Source organism: Crinia signifera, chromosome 3 (assembly GCF_055691185.1).
Source record: "Crinia signifera chromosome 3, ASM5569118v1, whole genome shotgun sequence".
In the NCBI taxonomy this organism is placed as follows: domain Eukaryota; kingdom Metazoa; phylum Chordata; class Amphibia; order Anura; family Myobatrachidae; genus Crinia; species Crinia signifera.
Genome location: NC_139219.1, coordinates 45663668 through 45685192, shown reverse-complemented (window position 1 = coordinate 45685192; position 21525 = coordinate 45663668). Strand labels below are relative to the sequence as shown.

The 21525-nt window shown below is 41.9% G+C and overlaps 1 protein-coding gene across 1 annotated transcript in view; it reads left to right on the top strand.

The window, feature by feature from the left end:
* Positions 1 to 21525, top strand: part of SRBD1 (S1 RNA binding domain 1) — a 211172-nt gene that overhangs the window by 81389 nt on the left and 108258 nt on the right. Inside the window, exon 16 of the mRNA XM_083175725.1 lies at positions 7337 to 7428. Within this exon, the coding sequence (XP_083031851.1) occupies positions 7337 to 7428 (92 nt within the window). The remainder of the gene's footprint in view (positions 1 to 7336; positions 7429 to 21525) is intronic.

Sequence of the window (21525 nt, the reverse complement as noted above, 5' to 3'; positions counted from 1 at the left end):
TAAATAAATAATACCACCTTAAGGTTAACATTGAGTCAATTCCAGTAATACAAACAGCACCCAGCTCAGAACACTGGCACTTCCAGCCTTGCCTTCCCTCCTAAATGGAATAAAATAAGTAAGCACTATTGAGCACCTAGATTATGTACACACGATAGTGTATTTTGTACCGTTTTTTTTTTAAACCAGTCAATGGTCTAATTGAAATATAATTCCAACTCTCAGTAATATCTTCTATATTAAACTATTTATCTGCCTGCTATATGTGTGTTCATGCTGGATTTCTAACCAGAAGCCATATGGAAAACATCCAATAGGGGAGATTCAGGTTGGCTCGGTCCTCAGCGTATTCGTTCTGGTACCGATGGTGCGGCACTGCGCAGAAGAATCACCGAAAATACACCTGTGCAGGGCCACTGTGCGAAGGCCTTTGGCAACTATCACAGTCGCTGAAGCGTTCTAACAGAGAGGGGCAGGCAGAGAATTACAGGGGGCTGGCGCATTGGGGCACCAAGCATTCCCTGGTCATGCCCACAAAAAACGGTGGGTGCGCCCAGAAAAATGCTTGGTGTCCCTATGCGAACATGGGGTGGGGGGGTGCAGGCCCTGCCCCAGTATGTCGGTTAGTGGGTTTGCAGGCACTTGAAGATGATGTCATCTCCAAGCACTGGCTCGGGGTCCGCCTTCTCCATCGTCGCCCTCCTGGCATAATGCCGGGGGATGCCGGTGTAAAAGGGAACAACTTCCAGGTCGCATCTGGGTTGGAGTCGAGTCCAAAAACCCTGGTGCAACCCAGCAGTTCTGGTGTAAAAGTGGTATAAGCAATTGTCTTTTGAAGTGTGCTGACTAAGCTTCCTTCCTTCGCAGATCTGCTGCGGTTCCTCCAATTATGACAGCAGAAGCAAACCCATAGGGTTCTATGGGAGCTGCAAAGCTCTCACATTTACTAAGCCTGAGTTAGAACACCCCCATCCCCCTCCCATCTCTCTAATTTGATAAAGGCATTAGATGCTGAAGTCGATGGTCTACAGTACATCAGTGATTTTAAACCTTTTTACCTTGCGGCACACTAAATAAGATTTTAAAATTGCCAAGGCACACCATGAAATCCCCACAGGGCAAAACACATTGGCCCCCACAGGGAAGAAAAAAACCTATTGGCCCCCATATATATATAAAAAACAATCACACTGGTCCCCATAGGTAACAAATATAAAATACATTGGCCCTTTACATGAAAAGAAGAGACCAGTAAATAACAGTTAAACTGGTGGTGGCTGTAACTGGTTTGGGCATCTCTAGATCTGGGGGCACACTTGAGAACAGCTCAAGGCACACTAGTATGCCACGGCACAGTGGTTCAAAAACAATGGTCTACATTATGCAAACATTACTTGGAGTAAGTTCTTCCTGAAACCTCCCAAGCACTGGCCGCCACACATGTATTGTCAGTAGACCGCGCCTGCAAAGTAACGCTCAGGAATCCTGATAGGGGATTGAATTTTGTCACTTTACTCTGAACATATCACCATCACCCGCTCCTTTAAGGGCCCAAAACCCAGCAAACTATTCTGAAAAAAAGAAATAGATTGTTTAGTTCAAAAATATTTATTTTCAAGTTATCTTTAAAATGCAATTTTATAGAAAAGGGGATCCTCAAAATAAGCTTGGACAAAGTAATACAATTACTTTAGTTTCAAAGTATTATTTTCCCTGACCAGTAGGTGGGGCTAGTGTCATATTTTATCTATTCTGTAGGTTTTTTTTTTACTTTGTTTTAGCTGTGAAATCTTACAAAAAATACAACCGCAGCCCCTTTGATTGTTTAGGAGCGATGGTATAAATTATACAGAAAGTAGTCTGGAGAGTGCATTTAGGACAAATTCACTGTGATTGTAAAAATGAAAGTACTTGTGCCTATTTTTTTTTTTTTTTGTTGCTTTTATCTTATCTGAACAGATTCGCTGCATCAGGTGTAGCGTTGTGTAATCGCATACACAATTTTATGCAAGACGACGGGTACAATTTGCATATTTCAAATAAAAATCAACAGTTTCCTGAAATTCAGATTCAAACATACATTTGAATTGTATAGCCCATTTCATTATTTTTATTGGTATTTTTTTTTCTGTCTTTATTACACAGACTCTGCGAAAATATATCACAATTGTGTAGTAGAATTTTATAGCTGATAAGTGATTTTTGTCACACAAACAAACAAATTTCGACGGTTGGATCACTGTGTTGTTACGAATAATACAAACCAACATACTCTCAATAATTTGTCAATACCATGATCTCTGGTGCGAGGTACCCACTAGAGTTGTGATAGCAATTGTTATTAAATATATCATTAGTGTTTGGAACGCAAACGAAACACTACCACAATGCTCGTATCCAGTTGGTCTGGAAAACGCTAGCAAGTTGCATGGGTGTGTGAACCTTTTCTCATAGCATTGCCTATGTAACCTGAACCCAGTTATATAATTGAACGGTACAAGAAAAGTGAATCTGATGATCTAATAATTGACCCGGTCTCCAAAATCGCTTTATACTGAAATTCCGAAACAAAGAAGCTTTGTACATTTAATCCCAGCAATCACGCCAGACACTTATTGATCCGGGATACCTGCCCTTGTTAAATCGATCAGTTAGCACTTTTGTATGACCAATGTAGATGAATATATTTCATGAGTCTACAATATGATAAACACCATTTGCGTGTAATCTAATCATACATCAGTATAATGCTGCTTCTAATAATGCAGGAAAAAAGTGATTGGCTTTTACTGCGTCTTCCTGTACTGAAGCCAGTTCAGGGTCTGTCAGATTAAATAATGGCAAAAACTGAATTCCTCTAAATATCGGTCGGTCATATTTAACCCTTTGAGCGCCAAGTGAATTTGTCAAAATTGGTGTAAAAATTGCCAAGCAAACGTTTTTCATCATAAGGACCTGTAATGTTTACCTTTATATAGGAAATATAATCTTTTTTTTTTTTTTTTACACGTTTTTAGTTGAGTTTATACAACACGTGAGCAACGCTGGCATTTTTCGCAGATATTTTTAACATCTCTCACAGATATGTTGGCGCTGAAAGGGTTAAGGATCAGTCTCTGCCTACAGTGGCTGCAGGAACTATTATACGAATGTAATACAGTGCAGTGTTATACTCTGTTTACAAGGGGGTAGAACCGGTTTAGATTATTTTTAACAGTCATAGATCATTTGAAATGAGCCCATGTGGATTATGACCATAAGGCAGCCAAACGGTGGGCCTAGGCAACCTGGGGTACCTCAGGACACTTGCAGGGGTGCCTTGGGTTGGTGAACCAGGATCAGTTCATATGGGCAATGTAACCGGTAAAACCAGTGCTGGTGGCTGCTAATCATAAACACATGTGGACAAGGGACTTTCTCAATGGTCTAGTGTAGCTCACTAGACCATTGAGAAAGTCCCTCATTGGGACGAAACACGTTTGGGACAGCCATACCCCACACACTGGTAGTGTTATTCTGCGAATTGTACTCAGTGTTATTTCCACTTTGTGTATTGTTACTTTTAGCCTCACAATAAAGCAGTGCTATTACCAGAAGCACTCATTTTCAGCCATCCTGATTTATACCACACCCCTCCTTGTTCACTCGCCTCCACTGCACTGAGCAGGGGACTGACGCAGGGGTGTGGATCATATTGTCTACAGCAACTAGGTCGACAAGCATTATGTTGACATGGGTCTAGGTCAACATTAGGTCGACAGGTCATTAGGTCAACACAAGTATTAAGTCGACATGGGCAATGTCGACAGTCAAAAGGTCGACATGGTGATTTTCACTGTTTTTTTTTGCCCGAATGTCGACACAGTCGACATGAACACAGGTTAAAGTGCACCGCGTCCCTCACATGGGCACACTGCCTCTGAAAAACCCCATGTCGACCTATTGACTGACGACCCAATGCTTGTGTCGACCTAATGACCCTCCAACCTTAGCCCATGTCGACATAGTGGTGTCGACCTAATGCTTGTCGACCTAGTTGCTGTAGACAATATGACCGTATCCCAGACGCAGATGCATCAGTACTATTTGGTACCTCCATACATCTATTGAACTCCCTGCCTCCAGTCAGCCAGATCCAGGGGCTCTCTCTTTGTGGGACAGCCATATATCTTACCATCTGCAGCCACTGATAGTTGATCTTCTTATTACAACACTCAGCTCACAGTTATTGCTCCCTGTTCGACTACCCACCGGCCTTTCACTTGGAATCCATAGACATTGCACTGACCCTCAAACCCCAGAGCGCAAGGTCTTACCTAACTTTTTTCTGCTATACTCTAGGAGTTGTATGTACCTTGAGATTATTCCAGTCTAGATTTGAAGCACAAATATTATTTTGGATGACACGTACCATGTAACAGTACCATTCTTACCACCAACATTTTTCCTCTAATTAGATATTTTCAGCAGCTACTGGTCATCAGAAAGTGGCATATAAGTGTTATTACAGTAAGTGCTGCTCCCTCTGCTGGTCAATACCTAATTTACATTTTGACTCATGCAATGTCAATGGGCACTTTCTGCTGTAGAACATTATGGATCTCATTTACAAACACTATTACTATGACACACAAACCAGTGGTGCATATATACTGTACATAGGCAGTGTGATCTATCGGCTACAATGAGCTACCGCCATCTCAGAATGTCTGTAGCCCAGGGACCCACTGCGATGCTGCCCGATGTTGATACATTCAATCTGTCTCCAAATCATGTTACATGCATCTAAAAAACATATCCAAAATACGACCGTATCTCACACAAGACACTACTAAATCTCTTATCCATGCACTCATTATATCCCGCATTGATTATTGCAATAGTCTCCTAACTGGTCTTCCCAAGAACAGACTCTCACCACTGCAATCCATATTAAATGCTGCTGCTAGGCTGATCTTCCTAGCAAGAGTCTCATAGTCCGCTGATCCGCTCTGCCAGTCCCTCCATTGGTTGCCTGTATTTTACAGTATTCAATATAAAACACTTCTGCTAGCATATAAATCTATTCACCATACTGCACCAGCATATATCTCTGCACTTATCACAAAATATCTCCCATCTCGATCACTCAGCTTTACACAAGATCTGCGTCTCTCTTCTGCACGGATCACTAGCTCCCATTCACTATTACAGGATTTCATTGGGCTGCTCCTACCCTATGGAATGCCCTTCCACGCACAATAAGGGGGGGTATGCAATCTGGGATCACGGCTGTCGATCCCCGCCGACAGCCGTGATCCTGGCCTGTTTGCGGTCAGATTGACCGCATAACGACAGACGGGATTCAATGTCCCGCCTGCCGATGGGCGCAAAGGGGGCTTGGCCGCGAAAATGGCCATGGATTGTCGATCTGCGGCCCGGATAACGACATTCCATGGCCGTTATCGGCAGAACAAGCCCGACAGCTTCTGAAGTTGGGCCCATTCTGCCGTGATCCCGCATCAATGCTCTCGTTCATGACAGCATTGACTAGGGAGCCGCCGCTATTTCCCACGTCGGAAATAGCGCCGGCACATTGCATACCCCCCTAAGACTCTCCACTAGCCTTTCAAGCATTCCCTGAAAACTCACCTCTTCAGGCAAGCCTATCATATTTAAGTTCCACACTCAAAACCCTCTGAGGCACTTATGTGTTATACAGGTTGTGTATCCCTTATCCGAAATGCTCGGGACCACGAGCATATCGGATAAGGGATTATTACGGTTTTTCGATTTAAATTTTTGTTTTGAACATAATTACCTGGTCCCCCGGCATCCACTGCAACCATCAGGGTCTTCTTCAGGAGTCCAAGGGGTGCATTGCGCGAGTTTGCAGGCGTGCCGGTGATGTCACTGGCGCACCCGCGCAATGCACTCCTGGGACCGCTGAAGAAGACCCTGAAGGCCGCCGTGGACATCGGTGGACTTGGTAAGTATAAAAAAAAAAGGGGCAGGGGGAACGGAAAAAAAAATCCGAAATCCACGGTTTTTGGAATATTTCGGATAAGAGATCTCTGGATACAGGTGACTCTACCTGTATAGGTTTCTTCTGGACTTGCAACTTGGTGGGACTGTTATGCTATTACTGGTGCCTGTCCTTGTGTTTCCCTCCTATATCCCTATAGATGTGTAAGTTTGCAGCAGGGCCCTCCTACCTCCTAGTCTGTCTGTTGTTACCCAGTTCGTTTTATCACTGTCTACTATTGTAAAGCGTAATGGAATCTGCTAAATAATACATCGGGCAGGGACTGCATACAAGTACCCGCTACATCTGAGAGGTACTGGTCTCAATTTAGAAATAGCGCAACCTTTCCTCCTGAGGACCCCTTGTTAACAAAGAACGGTCTAATAATGTTTTAGATGTGCACATCTTTCTTTACAAAAGGAAAAGCTTTCAAAGACCCCAAAGGATCACCATCCTAACTGGCCCTACGTTTATATATAATCCTTCTGAAGTAACATTTGATGGATATTCTCCATTTCATACGCAGGGACAATGTCTGAGAGCTGGGTTTATTAGTAACCTTTGATTAAGTGGCTAACAATTTTATTGTATTCCTAATAGGGATAATTATATTTGTGATATTGTATTTTGTGATTTTATTTGTGTTTTTGTCTTTTTCTTCTTTTATAATAAATTTTTATATGAATTGTCTAAGACATCTGTTCAGGTGTGTGTCGCTCTCTTTTGAATTAGATTTAATTAAGTGTATACATACACATTAAAAGTAAATTGATTCTTTTCTCTATTATTCAAAAAATTCCCAATCTGCTAAATAATACATCGGGCAGCATTGCACCCCCCAATAGAAACCTATGGGAGATGCATCTGTGAGGGGAGCAGGGGGGTGGGGGGTAAGAAGATATAATTAATAATTTAATGCTGTTCTGAGTAACTGATCAATGATGATCTAATGGTGGACTTGTGTGTTATATATATTTGTATATTATTATTATTGCATACATAAGTGGATGAGACTAAAAGTCATTGCTCCATGAGAGTCCTCACATTTCTGCTTGTTACGTTCGCTATGCTGCCTTTCCACTTTGTCAAATACTTTCATTTTCTTGGGATTGACCGCAAGTAGACAACGACAGGTAAAATGTAAGTAATAATAATAATGCATGTCACACATGCATCACATACACATGGGTTTCAGTTGCCTCTTTAATAAGGTTCTTTCTTAAGCTAAAGACAGCATCTAGAAGGAAATTTACCCTTAAAGAGCAGAGAACGTAATCAGTGCCCAGCACAGGAGGCTTCATTGACTAATATACCTATTATTTCATTTTTCAGCATTACTAATGAAGCCGGTGCATCTATCTATAGTGTAAGCCCAGAAGCTGCCAAGGAGATGCCAGGTCTAGACCCTAATCTACGAAGTGCAGGTACGATTCCTTACAGCTCAGTTGGTTGCTTCCTCCAAGTTTATCAACTTCTTGCTTATGTTCCACACTGTATTGTAATGTTCCACAGTCTGCTGTATAGGGTGCGAGTGTGCCTGTTATAAAAGATAACCATCCATCACAACCTGATCCATCACAAGTGGGCACCAAAGAAATGGAGCTTTTCCAGTGCTAGTGGTGCCTACTGAGTGTAAATCTAATGCCCAGTTACTTCATGTTAGAACACAGACAATGGGTGAATGGACATCAACTTCAGCATTTGTCCAGTGCCTTATTGTACAGGTATGCAGATAAGCAGGCGGAATTACCAATATTAAGTCTCCCTGCAACATACAGATGTAGTCATACTGGCCGTTGCTCTGCCGTACTCCATGCATGGTGCAAGGCACGCACCAGATGTTATACTCCTGTGCCTAATTCATACCTGCGGCTCATAGAAAAGCAGTAGACAGCGCATGGCACAGTGTTGTGATTCCGCACCAAACGGCGCTAGCGTCCATATCGCAACAAAGATGATTGTGGCTGTATCTGTAGCATCACAGTTGTTTACTACTTGAGCAAATCCCTTGAGTTATCCTTTATAGACATACTCTAGTAGAGTGTTGCTTCTTGCCAGCAAGGCAGTTACCCAGCCCCAGCATCACCCTACTTTTGGTAGGCACACACTGTTGCAATGGCAAAATAGTTTGTGAACGAAAGAATATTTCCTGGTGTTTCCTCTCATCACTGACCATTCTACAGGAACCATAATCTGTGTATATTCTCCATACTCTCTGTTACATAGAGTATGCACTGGGACTCTCAATCGTCTGACTTGCCAATTACTATTACTTTATGCCCGGTTTACACAGCACATGTAAGTGCTAGCAATAGGGGAGACCATTCTATAGTCTTTTATAATGGAAGAATGATATAATTTTTTTCTCATGATTTCTCCTCTTCCAACATGCTGCTTAGCCGTGAGTCCCACTGAGGCTTTGATACTATCCTTTGGTTGCACCTAAACAAAGCTGTCACGTTGGGCTTTTGGACAGGATTTGAATACATTATTTTGATACCTTACCACTCACCACTCTCTTACTGAATGGGCCTTGGGGAGGTGACGTAACTAAGTAGAGGCACTTGACAAAGATTACCCTTGTCACCTTTGCTTTTTTATCCAACCTTGTACCCCTAATTCAATAATCCCAGGCAATTCACGCTATTTGGATAGGCCACAGGGAGATTACAATTACAGCATCTGCCGACAATATAATTGGGGTGAAATACATGTGACTTGGCCACTTCTTATGCGATTGCGGCAGTTAATCGCATAAAAAGCTTCTAAATCACATGTATTGGACAGCAGGTCTGATGAGATGCCCGGCCCTGTGTGCATCACATTGGAGGTTCCCTGACTTCTCTGCTCTAATGCAGTGGTTCCCATCCCTGGTCCTCAAGTACCCCCAACAGTGCCCATTTTCCAGGTCTCCACACAGAATCACAGAAAAGTGACATAATTAGCTCCACTTGTGGATCTTTTAAAATGTGTCTGAATAATGAGTGCACCTGCTGGGTGACCTGGAAAACATGTACTGTTGGGGGCACTTGAGGTCCAGGGTTGGAAATTACTGATCTATTGTATGGTCAGCATTAGAATAACCTCTAATCGAGCTTTTTCTATTTTTCAATATTAAGTGAGACCAGGCCATGGTGACTATGGCCAAACATAGCTATGGCCTGAACGCATTTCTTATATGTGTTGGGGGGGGGGGTTAAATAAAAGGGGGTCCTCCCTACTCCTAACATAGCTGTGGTGCAGAAAGGACATGGCATTGGGGGCATCATAACCCATCTAGAGTGTCGGCATTAGGACATATATTAATTATACCTTTTTAACCTACATGCTTGTTGCCAGGGTTTCTTGCTCGTTGCCAGGGTTCATGTTCGTTGCCTGGTATTGCATGCTCTTTGCCAGGTACTTGGTCATTACCAGGGGTTTCTTGCTTGTTACCAGGGGTTATTTGCTTGTTGTCAGATGTTCAATGCTTGCGGGAATGAAGGCGTTCCCGGAATCAGATACTTCCAGGTAATGCTATACACGCTGTGCTTCTCTGGCGCTAGAGGTCCAGTAGGACCTCTAGCATTAGTCTCCTCCAAGATGGCAGATGGCAGACGGTGACGGCTCCCCCAAGCCAGCGCTTGGACTGCAGTGGATTTGCTACGCCACTGCTATAATTCCAGTGGAAAAATGTAGAAGTTCATATAGGTTAAAGGATGTAAAAGGGTAGCTTATTGTCAAGTGTTATGTTGTCTTACAAAACATTTGTACCGTTGAGCTTTATCATGGTTAGTGTTTAGCTACGTTGATTATATAGATCACCGCATCATTTATAGTTTTGCTAGTGAGAAAAGGTATAAAAACAGAGCAACAGAGTGTTTATTTAAGATTACAAAAGTTGGTAAATAGGTGAAAAATAGTTGTTTGGCTTTGTAAGTAAGTGGTCTATTTAAAGGGCAGTGGTATTACGTTGTCACCTTCTATTTGCTGGTAGTGTGTAACAGACACGGGAATTATTTATTACAAGGTGCAAAATTTAGAAATGCCATTTTATGTCACTTTGCAGATGAATGCCTTAAGGCCCTTAAGGACACGGTGGGACATTAGGCCAAATACAGTAAGTAAGAAGTTGCAGGTAGAGATGCAAAGTCCAGAACTGTCACAGTGACAAATACAATTAAACCTGGTGATATCAGGCAGTATAATGTATTGCGATGTTTTCCTAGGGAAAGTCAGCCTAAGTGCGGATTGCATGTGTGGGGCTTAGTGCTTTAATGTCAGCTTCAGCTAATTTGGTCATCTTGTGTAAAAGAGCACTGTTGCCCTTCAGCTGGGAACGGCGGATTTTCTTTTCTAGCACTTGGCGAATTGTAGCATCCTTTCTTTATCTTGATTCTCAAAAAAACTGTCTTTACTATGAAGGTATTTATTAGTTTTAACGCTTTGCTCGTTGAATGCTGCCATACATCTGAAGATGTCCACCCCACGTATTCCCAGCTTCATTTAAAAAATTATACTACTATGTATGACTCCAGCCTATTTTACATCATACGGATGGAGCCATTTCCATCTAGTCCTTCATTAGGATTAAGTAAGTAATAGGATTACTCTGCGAATCCCTTACTGTATTGTTCTATGTATTGTATTGCAGCTGAGAACAATAGTCCTTGGATAGCCATGGCACACCATGGCTATCCAGAGATGGCTAGATGAGGATGACTCCATCTGTATGTTGTGTATGGGGAATGCGCTTAACATCCCCGCAGTCAGGATGCCGGCGTTCAGTACACCAGCGCCAGATCTCCGAATAGATCAGATATACCGACAGCTAGGAACCCAATGTGGCGCTAGCTAGAATGTGGCTGGGGAAGTGGGGTTAGGTTTAGGCATTCAGGGTTAGGCACCAAGGAGGTGGGGGTAGGGTTAGGCTGTGGGGAGAGGGGGGTTAGATTCAGGCTACAGGGGTGTGTGTGTTAGGGTTAGACAGCTAGAAAGGAGGGTCAGGGGGAGAATATGTATATTTCCTAGACCCCTGTCGGGATACCCTCCATCGGGTTGCCAGCATCGGTATTCTGTATGCCGTCTTCCTGACTGCCCATCATCTATATGTATGCTGTGTTTGGGGCACATACAGTACCTGAAGAAAATGTTTTTGCGGTTGCCGTAAACCACATTGACCTTGGTTTTGAGAGAGATCATTGTGGTAATCGTCTTGCTGTATGGCAGGGGTGGCCAAACCTGTCCTCAAGATCTACCAACGGTGCATGTTTTCCAGGCAATCTGTGGATCTATAGTAGGAATGAATGCAGCAGGTTTTAAATGTGACAGTTAGTAATGACTACAGCTGTGCACCAGCTAGGTAACCTGGAAAACCTGGACCGTTGGTAGATCTCGAGGACCGGTTTGGCCACACCTGCTGTTTGGGATTCTAAAATGATGAAGTCCCATGGGGTATTATTTGTAGGTTGAGTTCCTAGAGTAGTCACTATTTTTACTGACCAGGGAGAAGATGTGGTTAAGCAAAGACGTTGATAATTGCAATTCTCTAATTTCCCATTTGTCCTATTGCTGTAAATCCGCTAATGATGGGCTTTAGGGTCTTCATAAATCAACCCCCAAATACTTAAACAATATTCATGATTATAGGAATGATGAGGAGGGCTGGAAGTTTACAAACTGGATTGCATTGTGGCTGAAATAGTTTGGGGTGTTTAAGGCCCTTTTTGTGATAATATGAAGCAAATGTGTCTACAGTATATTTATATTTTATACCTTCTCACAAAGTTGGTCCATACTGTAAATCCTGCTTTCTAGCATGTTGTTCTCTGAGTTTGCAGACTTGATGTTTATTTGCCCTATTGCCTTGTGTATAGATCTTCCGATAAAATCTGTTAAGAGCTTTCTTAGCCTGGAGCAAGCACAGAGTGCGAACTTGGTCTCCAAGGTACTTGAGCTCCTTCCCTCTTCCTTTGAAAAAACATAATATTATTTAGGGCTACTAGGACTGTAATGTGAATATACAGAGATTTCTTTTCTTCTGTGCATGATAAATCAGGCATTTTTATTTCAGTAGTCATTGAGATCAAAATAATAATAATAGGTATGCCGAAAATAATTTTCAACTCCAGCTAGCAATTAGAATTATTTATGTGACATTTTGATGAAGTTTCTAATTTTCGTAAACTTTGCGGTTGATGTATCAAGCATTGGAAATTGTGAACAAGTTGGCCATACCATACCAGCTGCTGTTTATCATTTTATAGAGGTTACTGATTTCACTGCTTGATACATCAACCGCTACAGATGGAGCGCCGGCCATCTAGCAGGGGGGTCTGGTGGTCAGATCGCCAACCTCCTGCTGCCGGAAGGGAATGCACACGCTGGAGATGCTCGTGCGTCCCCTTCCAACGGAGCTCCTTGCCGCCGCTCCCTGCCGATTGCCCCCCCCCCCCCCAAAACCATGGCCCTCTCCCTGAAGCGTAAACGGGCAGGCTTCGCATCCCCTGCCGCTCAGTCAGATGGAGCACCATCTCGCCAGCGGGGGCATTCTGGCGAGCCCCGGTGCTGGCTGAGAGGCGCTCCATCTATATGTATTACATGGTTCACTAAAAGAGAATATCTAGAACACACGTTCTCAAATTCGGTCCTCAGGACCCCACACAGTGCATGTTTTGCAGGTCTCAAGTGAAATAATCTTACAGAATCACAAGTGAAACAATTAGCCCCACCTGTAGATCTTTTAAATGTGTCAGTGAGTAATGAGTGCACCTGTTGGGTGACCTGGAAAACGTGAACTGTGTGGGGTCCCGTGGACCAAATTCAAGAACCCCTGATCTAGGATCTGTTGTCCTAATTATAGGACCTAATTAACATTTGTATTCAAATCTGAAAGTTTGTTTGGAAATACGATGGTTGTGGGTCATCACATGTGCCGAATGGGTCTTGGGATGTCACTGACAACGGCATTTGGGGGCAGGTTCTGTGTCATTGGACACAGACTTTGTGGACCTGGGTGTCCGGATTCCACGGTCAGCCTGCTTAATAAAATGAAGTACAGTAGCTTTGTCTGTCTCTTCATTTCCATTGACAGAAGCTTCTAGTAAAAAGACATTCTAGTAAATAATAAGGTGCATATCCTCTTTAAAGGCTTATTTCCTTAATTGGAATATAAATACAAATTATTACCTGGGATTTTTTGTTCCACAAAATTAATCATGTCCCCCAATGTCTTCCACAATTCCCCCCAAAAAAAGACTTGTTGCTCCTGCCGAAGTGCACCATTCTATACAGGTTTTGTGCTGTTATTTGGTAACATATTGCTGGTAAGAGGAAGATCGGTACTTATGTAGTATCTGGGCGTCCGATTTAGAAATCGGATCGCATCGCATGCGACCAAATCGTATGCGATGCGATGGTCAAGATTTTTCCATAGGATTCAATGTTAAAATGGTCTGAGTCCATTTTAACATAGAATTCAATGGGAAAAAGGGGTCCTTTTCCTTTCCCCACTATCCAAGTGGGCATGGAGTTGGATACAAACCTGTGGCGAGCGTAGCGAGGCAAGCGCAGCGAGCCCCGCGAGGGGACACAGAATACTTTTTAAGAAATATGCATCCCCTCGCGGGGCTCGCCACGCTTCGGGCTCGGTGGCTCGCTGCGCTCGCCACGCTATATAAAATCAACTCTATGCCCACTTGGATAGTGGGGAAATTAACAGGACCTTCTTAACATTGAATCCTATGCAAAATCGCATCGAATCGCATCGCATCTGATTGTATGCCTTAAGGTAAGGCATACAATCACAAAATCGGCAGCCCAGATACTACATAAGTACCGGAAGATCATCACCAGACTATGGAAGATATTGACTTGTTGAGTCTGATAGAACACCAGAACCTAAGTTATGGAACCAAACAGATCTGAAAAAGATTCTGGGGTGATAGAAGTATTTATATTACAGTATATGTTTCTAGATCAGATATACTGAAACAAAATCCGAACACATAAAGTAGACTCTCTCCAAGGTCACAGAAAAGCTGCCAGTGTGCAGAACACTTTCTGAATGTGCTTGCTGTGAGATATTGTTTTGTCTCCTGAGAAGTACAAGTATTATTACTTGGGAAAAGTCTTCTGCAAGATAGTAATAATGTAGATCATATTTTAAAATTAAAATATGCCACCAAGCGGATTCCATACATCCATACATGCGACATCAGGGAGAGAATAATAAATAAATTAACAAAAGAGATAAAGTGGAAGGAGATAACGCACCAGCCAATCAACTCCCAACTGTCATATTTCAAACACAGCTGATTGGCCGGTGCGTTATCGCCTTCCACTTTATCTCCAGTTTTTCTCTTAGCCATGCTTAGTACATCTTCCCCAATATTAGATCTCACTACTGTTCTGCTGAGCAGTTAAGAGACATCCACGGTCTAGGTCTAGTCTCATAGGATAGTCGGTCTCTCCGCTATATCTTTTGCACATGGGATAGATGGGGACAGTGGCAGGTGGGGAGTTTGACTGGGGCGGTACACCTGTTAAACCGTAACCCAGGGTCCTAAGGCGATCTTAGGGAGCACAGAACCCTACCGTGGAGCAGAAGGGCATATGCTACAGGACATTTTATTTGCATAGGAGTCTACCAGCTGTTTTTCATCCTCATAAAAGAAGAGTCTCTCTTGTCTATGTTTTATCTTTAATGAGTCTCTACTGAAACATTTCAGGTTACATGTGACCAGTGACCAGGGATGCAGGCTCTGCCTGGAGGCAAGTCTAATGATGTGTACACACGGTGAGATTTGACATTAGATTTTGACTATATAGTCAGAATCGCATGCAGATCGTATGCCCTCCCATGGTAGCACAAATTGAAAACCCAGATAGACAGGGCAGCAGTGACTATATATTGCAACTCTAATGTAGATTGTATGTAAATAGTACAGAGATAGCAAAGATTGCATAGCACTCAAATCTAAAGTCGAATAGCTAGGGAATCTCACCGTGTGTACACACCATGAGTTTGGATCTCCCTCCCCCATAGACAAAATAAAAATGATATACATTATATGTACAGATTGGTGGGTCATCCGCTCTAGCTGGTTGGAACAAAAACCTGGTAACTTATGGGACGAAATGACAGTTGCCCATTTTGCTTCGAAATGCTGGAAAACTGCCAAGAACAGTTATTCAGATATTACCAGATTTTTGAACCAACCAGCCAGATCTGACAAGAAATCTTTAGGTGTATGGCCAGTTTAAGACGACTCTGCAGCAGCAGATTGCATGTACATTGCTGTTTGCTGTGATGCTGAATTAGTAGGGACAGGGGTTAACCCCGGTACCAGATGGGAGTCAACCGGACCCATATTTCCTCGCACAATAAGACTCTCCGCTAGCCTTCAAACTTTCAAGTGTTCCCTGAAAACTCACCTCTTCAGGCAAGCCTATCATATTTAAGTTCTACACGCATAACCCTCTAAGGCAATTATGTATTATAAAGCTTCCCATCTGGACTTGTAACTTGCTGGGACTGCTATGCTATTACTGGTGCCTCAAAACTCTGGTGGTACTAAAACATTCAGACATGGCATGTTCCTGGTTGTGGTAGACTGAGGTGAGGTGTTTCCCTCCTATTATACCTATGTATTGTAAGCTTGCGGGCAGGGCCCTCCTTCCTCTATGTCGGCTTGTTACTACCCAGTTTGTTTTATCACTGTTTCCTATTGCAAAGCTCAACAGAATCTGCTGCGTTATATAAGAAACTGTAAATAAATAAATAATTTCAGTTATCAGTGGGGCTCCTGAGAGAACGCTGATCAACACAGCAGCAGCAAGTGCGCCACTGCCAAACTGCAGTGGAAGCTTAGCAATTAATGGAAGGCTCAGCTGTACAAGATATGAAGTAAAACTCTGGGTTTATGGTAGGATGGCCCAGAACTTAATAAAATATCTATTTTAAATTAGTTACAATGAAGCTATAAAGCATATTTTTGCATCAGTCATGACAAGATTTATACACCGAAAATAGGAAACCGCCTTTATTTTTTTATAAACTGCGGACGAGTCAGTTCTGGTATTTTCTTTTGCAGTAATTTGGAAGTGGGATCAATTTTTCCAGTAATTACATACATGAAGCAAATAAATGTAGTGGTCTTTATTTAGTAAGATTTCCTTCACGCTTTCATACAATACTCTAGTTATACTGGCCAATGCAGTTCAAGACTGCCAGACCTGTTAAATGTTTGCCCTGGCGTGCAATCAGAGGGAGAAAAACAAGTCATCTCAATGCTGCTTCGTTATGTTTCTGTCCTTAGCTGTGGAATGTATTTTATTCTGGCAGCTCGAAACTCTGGTGGTACTAAAACATTCAGACATGGCATGTTCCTGGTTGTAGTAGACTGAGGTGATGAAACCTATGGGGCAACATTCTGTCTACTACAGTCATCAAGTGAAAAAAAATAAAATCTTGGTTTATAAAAGAATTTCTCTGGTAAATTTGATCAGCAATTTTTCTTGGTATTCCTGCTAACACATGCCGAAACAACAGTTTAAAGTTAGATAATATTTCTTACACATATGGATCTATTTTGTCAGCAGCCAATTAACCTACCAATATATTGTTGGACTGTGGGTAGAAATCGGAGCAGCTAGAGAGGAAACCTGGGAAGCTGAGGAGCACATCCATGGGAAACTTGGGAAGCTGAGGGAACAGGGAAACTTGGGAAGCTGAGGAGCACATCCATACTTAAAAAAGATCCTCCTTCCACACAGATAGACCCTCTTGCAAGAATGACCGTATACTCACAGTGCTAACCACTGTGCCACAGAGAGGCACCAAATGCATATTTTAGACTTCAGTCGAATAGTTCACTTTTTCAAAAGAGAACTGAAATTGTACTTTTTTTTTGCTACTATTAACTCGTTGTCTTATGACTACATCTTTCTTAATCTTTAACCCAATATACTGTATAAAAGCAAAGGGTTCTGTTGAGTTCATCCTAAAGATTAGAATTATTTCTAATCTTGATAAAAACGGTTATGAGGCCTACATACAGGGCGACACTGCTGAGTGATGTGTCTCAGCGCAACACTTGCCCTGACCAGCGATCTTAATAGCTTTACTTAGCATACTGGATAGTAATCGTCGGGCGATAGGGCCCTGCATCGCTATAGCCCCTATACACTAAGCGATGTAGGGGCATTTTCTAAGCAATCTCGTCAAATCGCTTACAAGATGCTTTGAAATCGCCCCATTAGGCTTTAACCAAGCATTGAAGCCATTATTCTGCAAATTTTTTTTAGATTTTTCTTTTGAATAAACATTTAGTGTACATTTTCTGTTTCTGCCCTGTACTAGCCACAAAATCACAATTACCAAGATCAAGTCGTTGAACAGAGAGTTTACACACCCTATTCATGCACTGTGGCATTAAGTTTACCAATGCTTGGAATTGTGTAATTGAGTTTTTAAGCGCCATTTTCCCACCCAACTGATAATGGTGGAAAATGCACTCAATCCATTCCAGAATATCCCATAACTGCTCCACTGCGTATAGACCTGGTTACTGATGAGGTCATGACAGCTGTATCAAGCTTACCAAACTATTGAGAGGGCACTATGGATGGGGACAATCTCTCTCTGGGAGACATCCATCCTATCAGGAAAGAAATACTATTACATGAAGAGAAGATGATCACTCTACATTAAGTAGCGATCATTGTCTTTAACAGAATAACTGTTGGCATGACATTCTACTGCAGTTTTGTTAACATATAAAGAGGTATTACCTCCCCACTTCATCATAGATGCATCATCTTCCACGTCTCTATGGCACTGTCATGATGGTGTCTGTCACATGTCAATAATCTAAAATTTAGTGTTGACATTTTTGGTGTTGCACACTGTCATTCTCTGCCATCAAAAGTGAAGAAGCCCTGTCCTCCAAATATGGCAGCCTGCTTTATATGAATAATTCTTTGAGCATAGTAACACATGTTTAGTTAGGGCAGGCATGTCCTCCAGCTGTTTTGAAACTACATGCCTTGCCACAGATTTGCTATTAGGGAATGCTAAAACCATGGCAAGGCATGCTGGGATGTGTAGTTTCACATCAGCTGGAGGGCCACAGTTTGGACATGCCTGAGTCAGGGGTTTACACCCTTATTTAATTTATTTTTTAAACTAATGCACATCATTTAATAGGGATGACAGAAACTTGCTTTACATACTCTTTAAACAGCAATAGAAATATGTTGAAATCTTTGTCACTTTTTAATTGTCATTATTTTTGCTGTTTTTCAATGGAAGCATCCGATCATAAAATCAACAGATGTTAAATATTTCAACACGTAAGTTACTTAGCAAAATATGTATATGATAATATTGGGCAGGGCAGTACGGACGGTGTAATAGTTAGCATTACTGCCTCAGAGCACTGAGGTCATGGGTTCAATTCCCACCATGGCTCTAACTGTGCAGAGTTTGTATATTCTCCCCGTGCTTGCGTGGGTTTCCTCTGGGTACTCCGGTTTCCTCCCACATTCCCAAAAATATACTGGTAGGTTATTTGGCTCCTAACCAAATTAACCCTAGAATGAATGTGTGTGCGTGTACATGTGGTAGGGAATATAGATTGTAAGCTCCACTGGGGCAGGGACTGATGTGAATGTTCAAATATTCTCTGTAAAGCGCTGTGGAATATTAAGCGCTATATAAGAAACTGTTAATAAATAAATAAATATTGGGTTAGCATAAGGGTATCAAGTCAACTGGTCGACTTTGAAAACACTGACACAAGAATGTGAACAGGTTCTGAATGTCAACATGAATGTTAGGTTGACAAGCAATATATTTACAATTAGTTCAACATGGTGAAAATGTTGATGCATTCAGGATGTTGACATTTTACATGTTGACACCTGAACGTTGATATGTTTTTTTGTTATTGTGTTTTTTGGGTCTGGCTGAAATAATCAACAACAATTTTTTTTTTACATTATAGCACCAACATGTTGAATGTGGACATTTTAACATTTATTGTGTATCGACCTAACAGTAATGTCGGTATTTTGACATTCAGGACCTGTCAACATTCTGAATGTTGACCTCATAAATAATCCAGGGGTATATTAGCTAAAGTGCAGGCTTAAAGAATTGAAGATTCTACTTAGCACTAAGGGGGGGTCGGAACATTCCACTTAAGTTTTATTACAGTAGGTGAAGACTGACATGGAGTCTGCAATAAAAGTCATGTTTTGCTCTGATTTCAAAGCAGGATCTTGGATTGGCTATCCCAAATCACATGACAGTTGTTGACAGTTGATAGCCAATATGATCCTGCTTTGAAATCAGAGTAAATAAGAACCTGCACATCTCTACATATAATGTAAAATACTACTGGTAAATAAAGTTTTTTCCCCTGAAACACTTAAAAGCGATCGCATCCAAAACAATAAAAACATGTTCACACAGATGGATATTTAAGTGTATAGTCTTATCTATCAACTGCAGAATTATATTGCACCAAATGGCATTAACCCTTTGAGTGCTAAAATCTGTGAGAGATGTGCAAAGAATCCACTAAAATTCCAAGTTCACTGACATTTGTTATATAAATTCAAATAAAATTTGTTCTGTATAAAAATCTTATAATTCCTATATAAGTTAAACGTTGCAGGTCATTATGATAAATACAAATGATAGCTTGGGAAATTTCCCCACCTATTCTGACAAATTCAATTGCCACTCAAAGGGTTAGACATTCATGGTAAGGTCAATATCCGCAGCGATAAGAGTACCTTTAACTGAATAAACATGGCCACCATGCAACTTGCGTGACTTTGGTGGATGCAGAAGCTCGTCAACAAAAGACCCTTGTAAATTAAATTCACATGCTGGCAAATATGATATTCAGGTAAACATGTAGAAAATACATAATTTCTCCACTCAATTTGTTGCTGCCATTTGAGGGAAAATAAACAGTCTTTTATTCTGTGGTTATGGAACTCCTACATTTAGAAATTTTAGGGTCATGTAGCCTTATATGCACTTTAAGAATTCATTGAGGAAAAAGTACATTTTCCTACACTTACTGTAGTCTTATATCACCAGCAATAAGAATATACAAGTCTCTACATTAATGGACTCCGGGGATTAAATCACAATGTTGAGTGAGTAGAATGTTTTATCCTTTTTAGAATTTTTTTTTGTTCACCTGGAGTTTAGATGCAGCTAAGATTTTTATACACTTTCTTTGCAAATCAGTATCAGATTCTTAAATTTCAGTGTATCTTACATAGAACTGCTTGTCACTTCCAGTACTGTAAATTATATGAACACAGGGGGAAGATATTACAGATCTAATCCAAGCGTTTGCTTGATTTAATATGTAACAAGGATCCACATTGTAAGTTATTGTGCCATATTCCAACAATTTATGATCTTGGCCTTTTCAGTAAAATTGTAAATGTAAACCGTGAATCGTACACTTGGACAGTATGTACGGTAAGCCGTGCTCTCTTACATCAGTGACATAGCTACAGGGCCATCAATTTGTTTTGGGGCCACTCTCACATTTCCCCATTTCTAATGTCACCTACCATACACACAAACAGCAGCATATCACACATTGGGGTGATTCAGGTTGGCTCAGAAAGAGCTGAATTTGTTTCGGAACTGATGGTGCGGGTCTGTTTATGTCTATTGGTGAAAATACGCACGTGCAGACCCGCACTACGAACTCCTTTGGTGAGTATCACACTCGCCGAAACGTTCGCACATAGTGGTGCGAGCAGGGGGCTGGAGCATGGGGATGGCCAGCGTTTCCTGGGCGTCGCACAAAAATGGTGGATGCGCCAGGAAAAACACTGGGTATCCCCATGTGAACTCAGGCATGCCGAAGCCTGCTCGGGATGTGCTGCTGACGTCATAGGAAGTCAGCCGTCCGCCAAGTCTTCATTCAGGAGCTTGTAAATAAAAGTCAGCCTAGACTGACTTTTATCTGTGAAGGGATGGAACAATCATTTGATGGTTGCCGACCATCGAATGATTTTTCGCCCGTACACTCGCATGCGAATAGATGTGTGAGCATACAAATGCAGATGTTGGCTCGGGGAAGGGGGACATGAGTTTGCTTGCCTGACAGGTGGCATCTAACTACTCTATAAGCATTGAATGTACTATGCTTACCGAGTCAATGTGAATCACCCCCATTGTTTCACCCATACTCCCTGTTTTTCTGCAAATTCTCCCTTCTCTCTGGTCTGCTCCATGTGTCTGTCCACCCTACTTTATCACGCCTCGCCACTTCTAACCTGCTTTCATCATCATCACCCCCTCGATCTTGCGGAGGCCTCTTCTTATATATCCATTTTTGCCTGCTTCCTCTTGCCTGTCCACCCTTTTTGGTTGCCTGCCTTTTCTTGCCTGTCCACCCTTGTTGGTTGCCTGCTTCCTCTTGCCTGTCCACCCTTGTTGGTTGCCTGCTTCCTCTTGCCTGTCCACCCTTGTTGGATGCCTGCTTCCTCTTGCCTGTCCA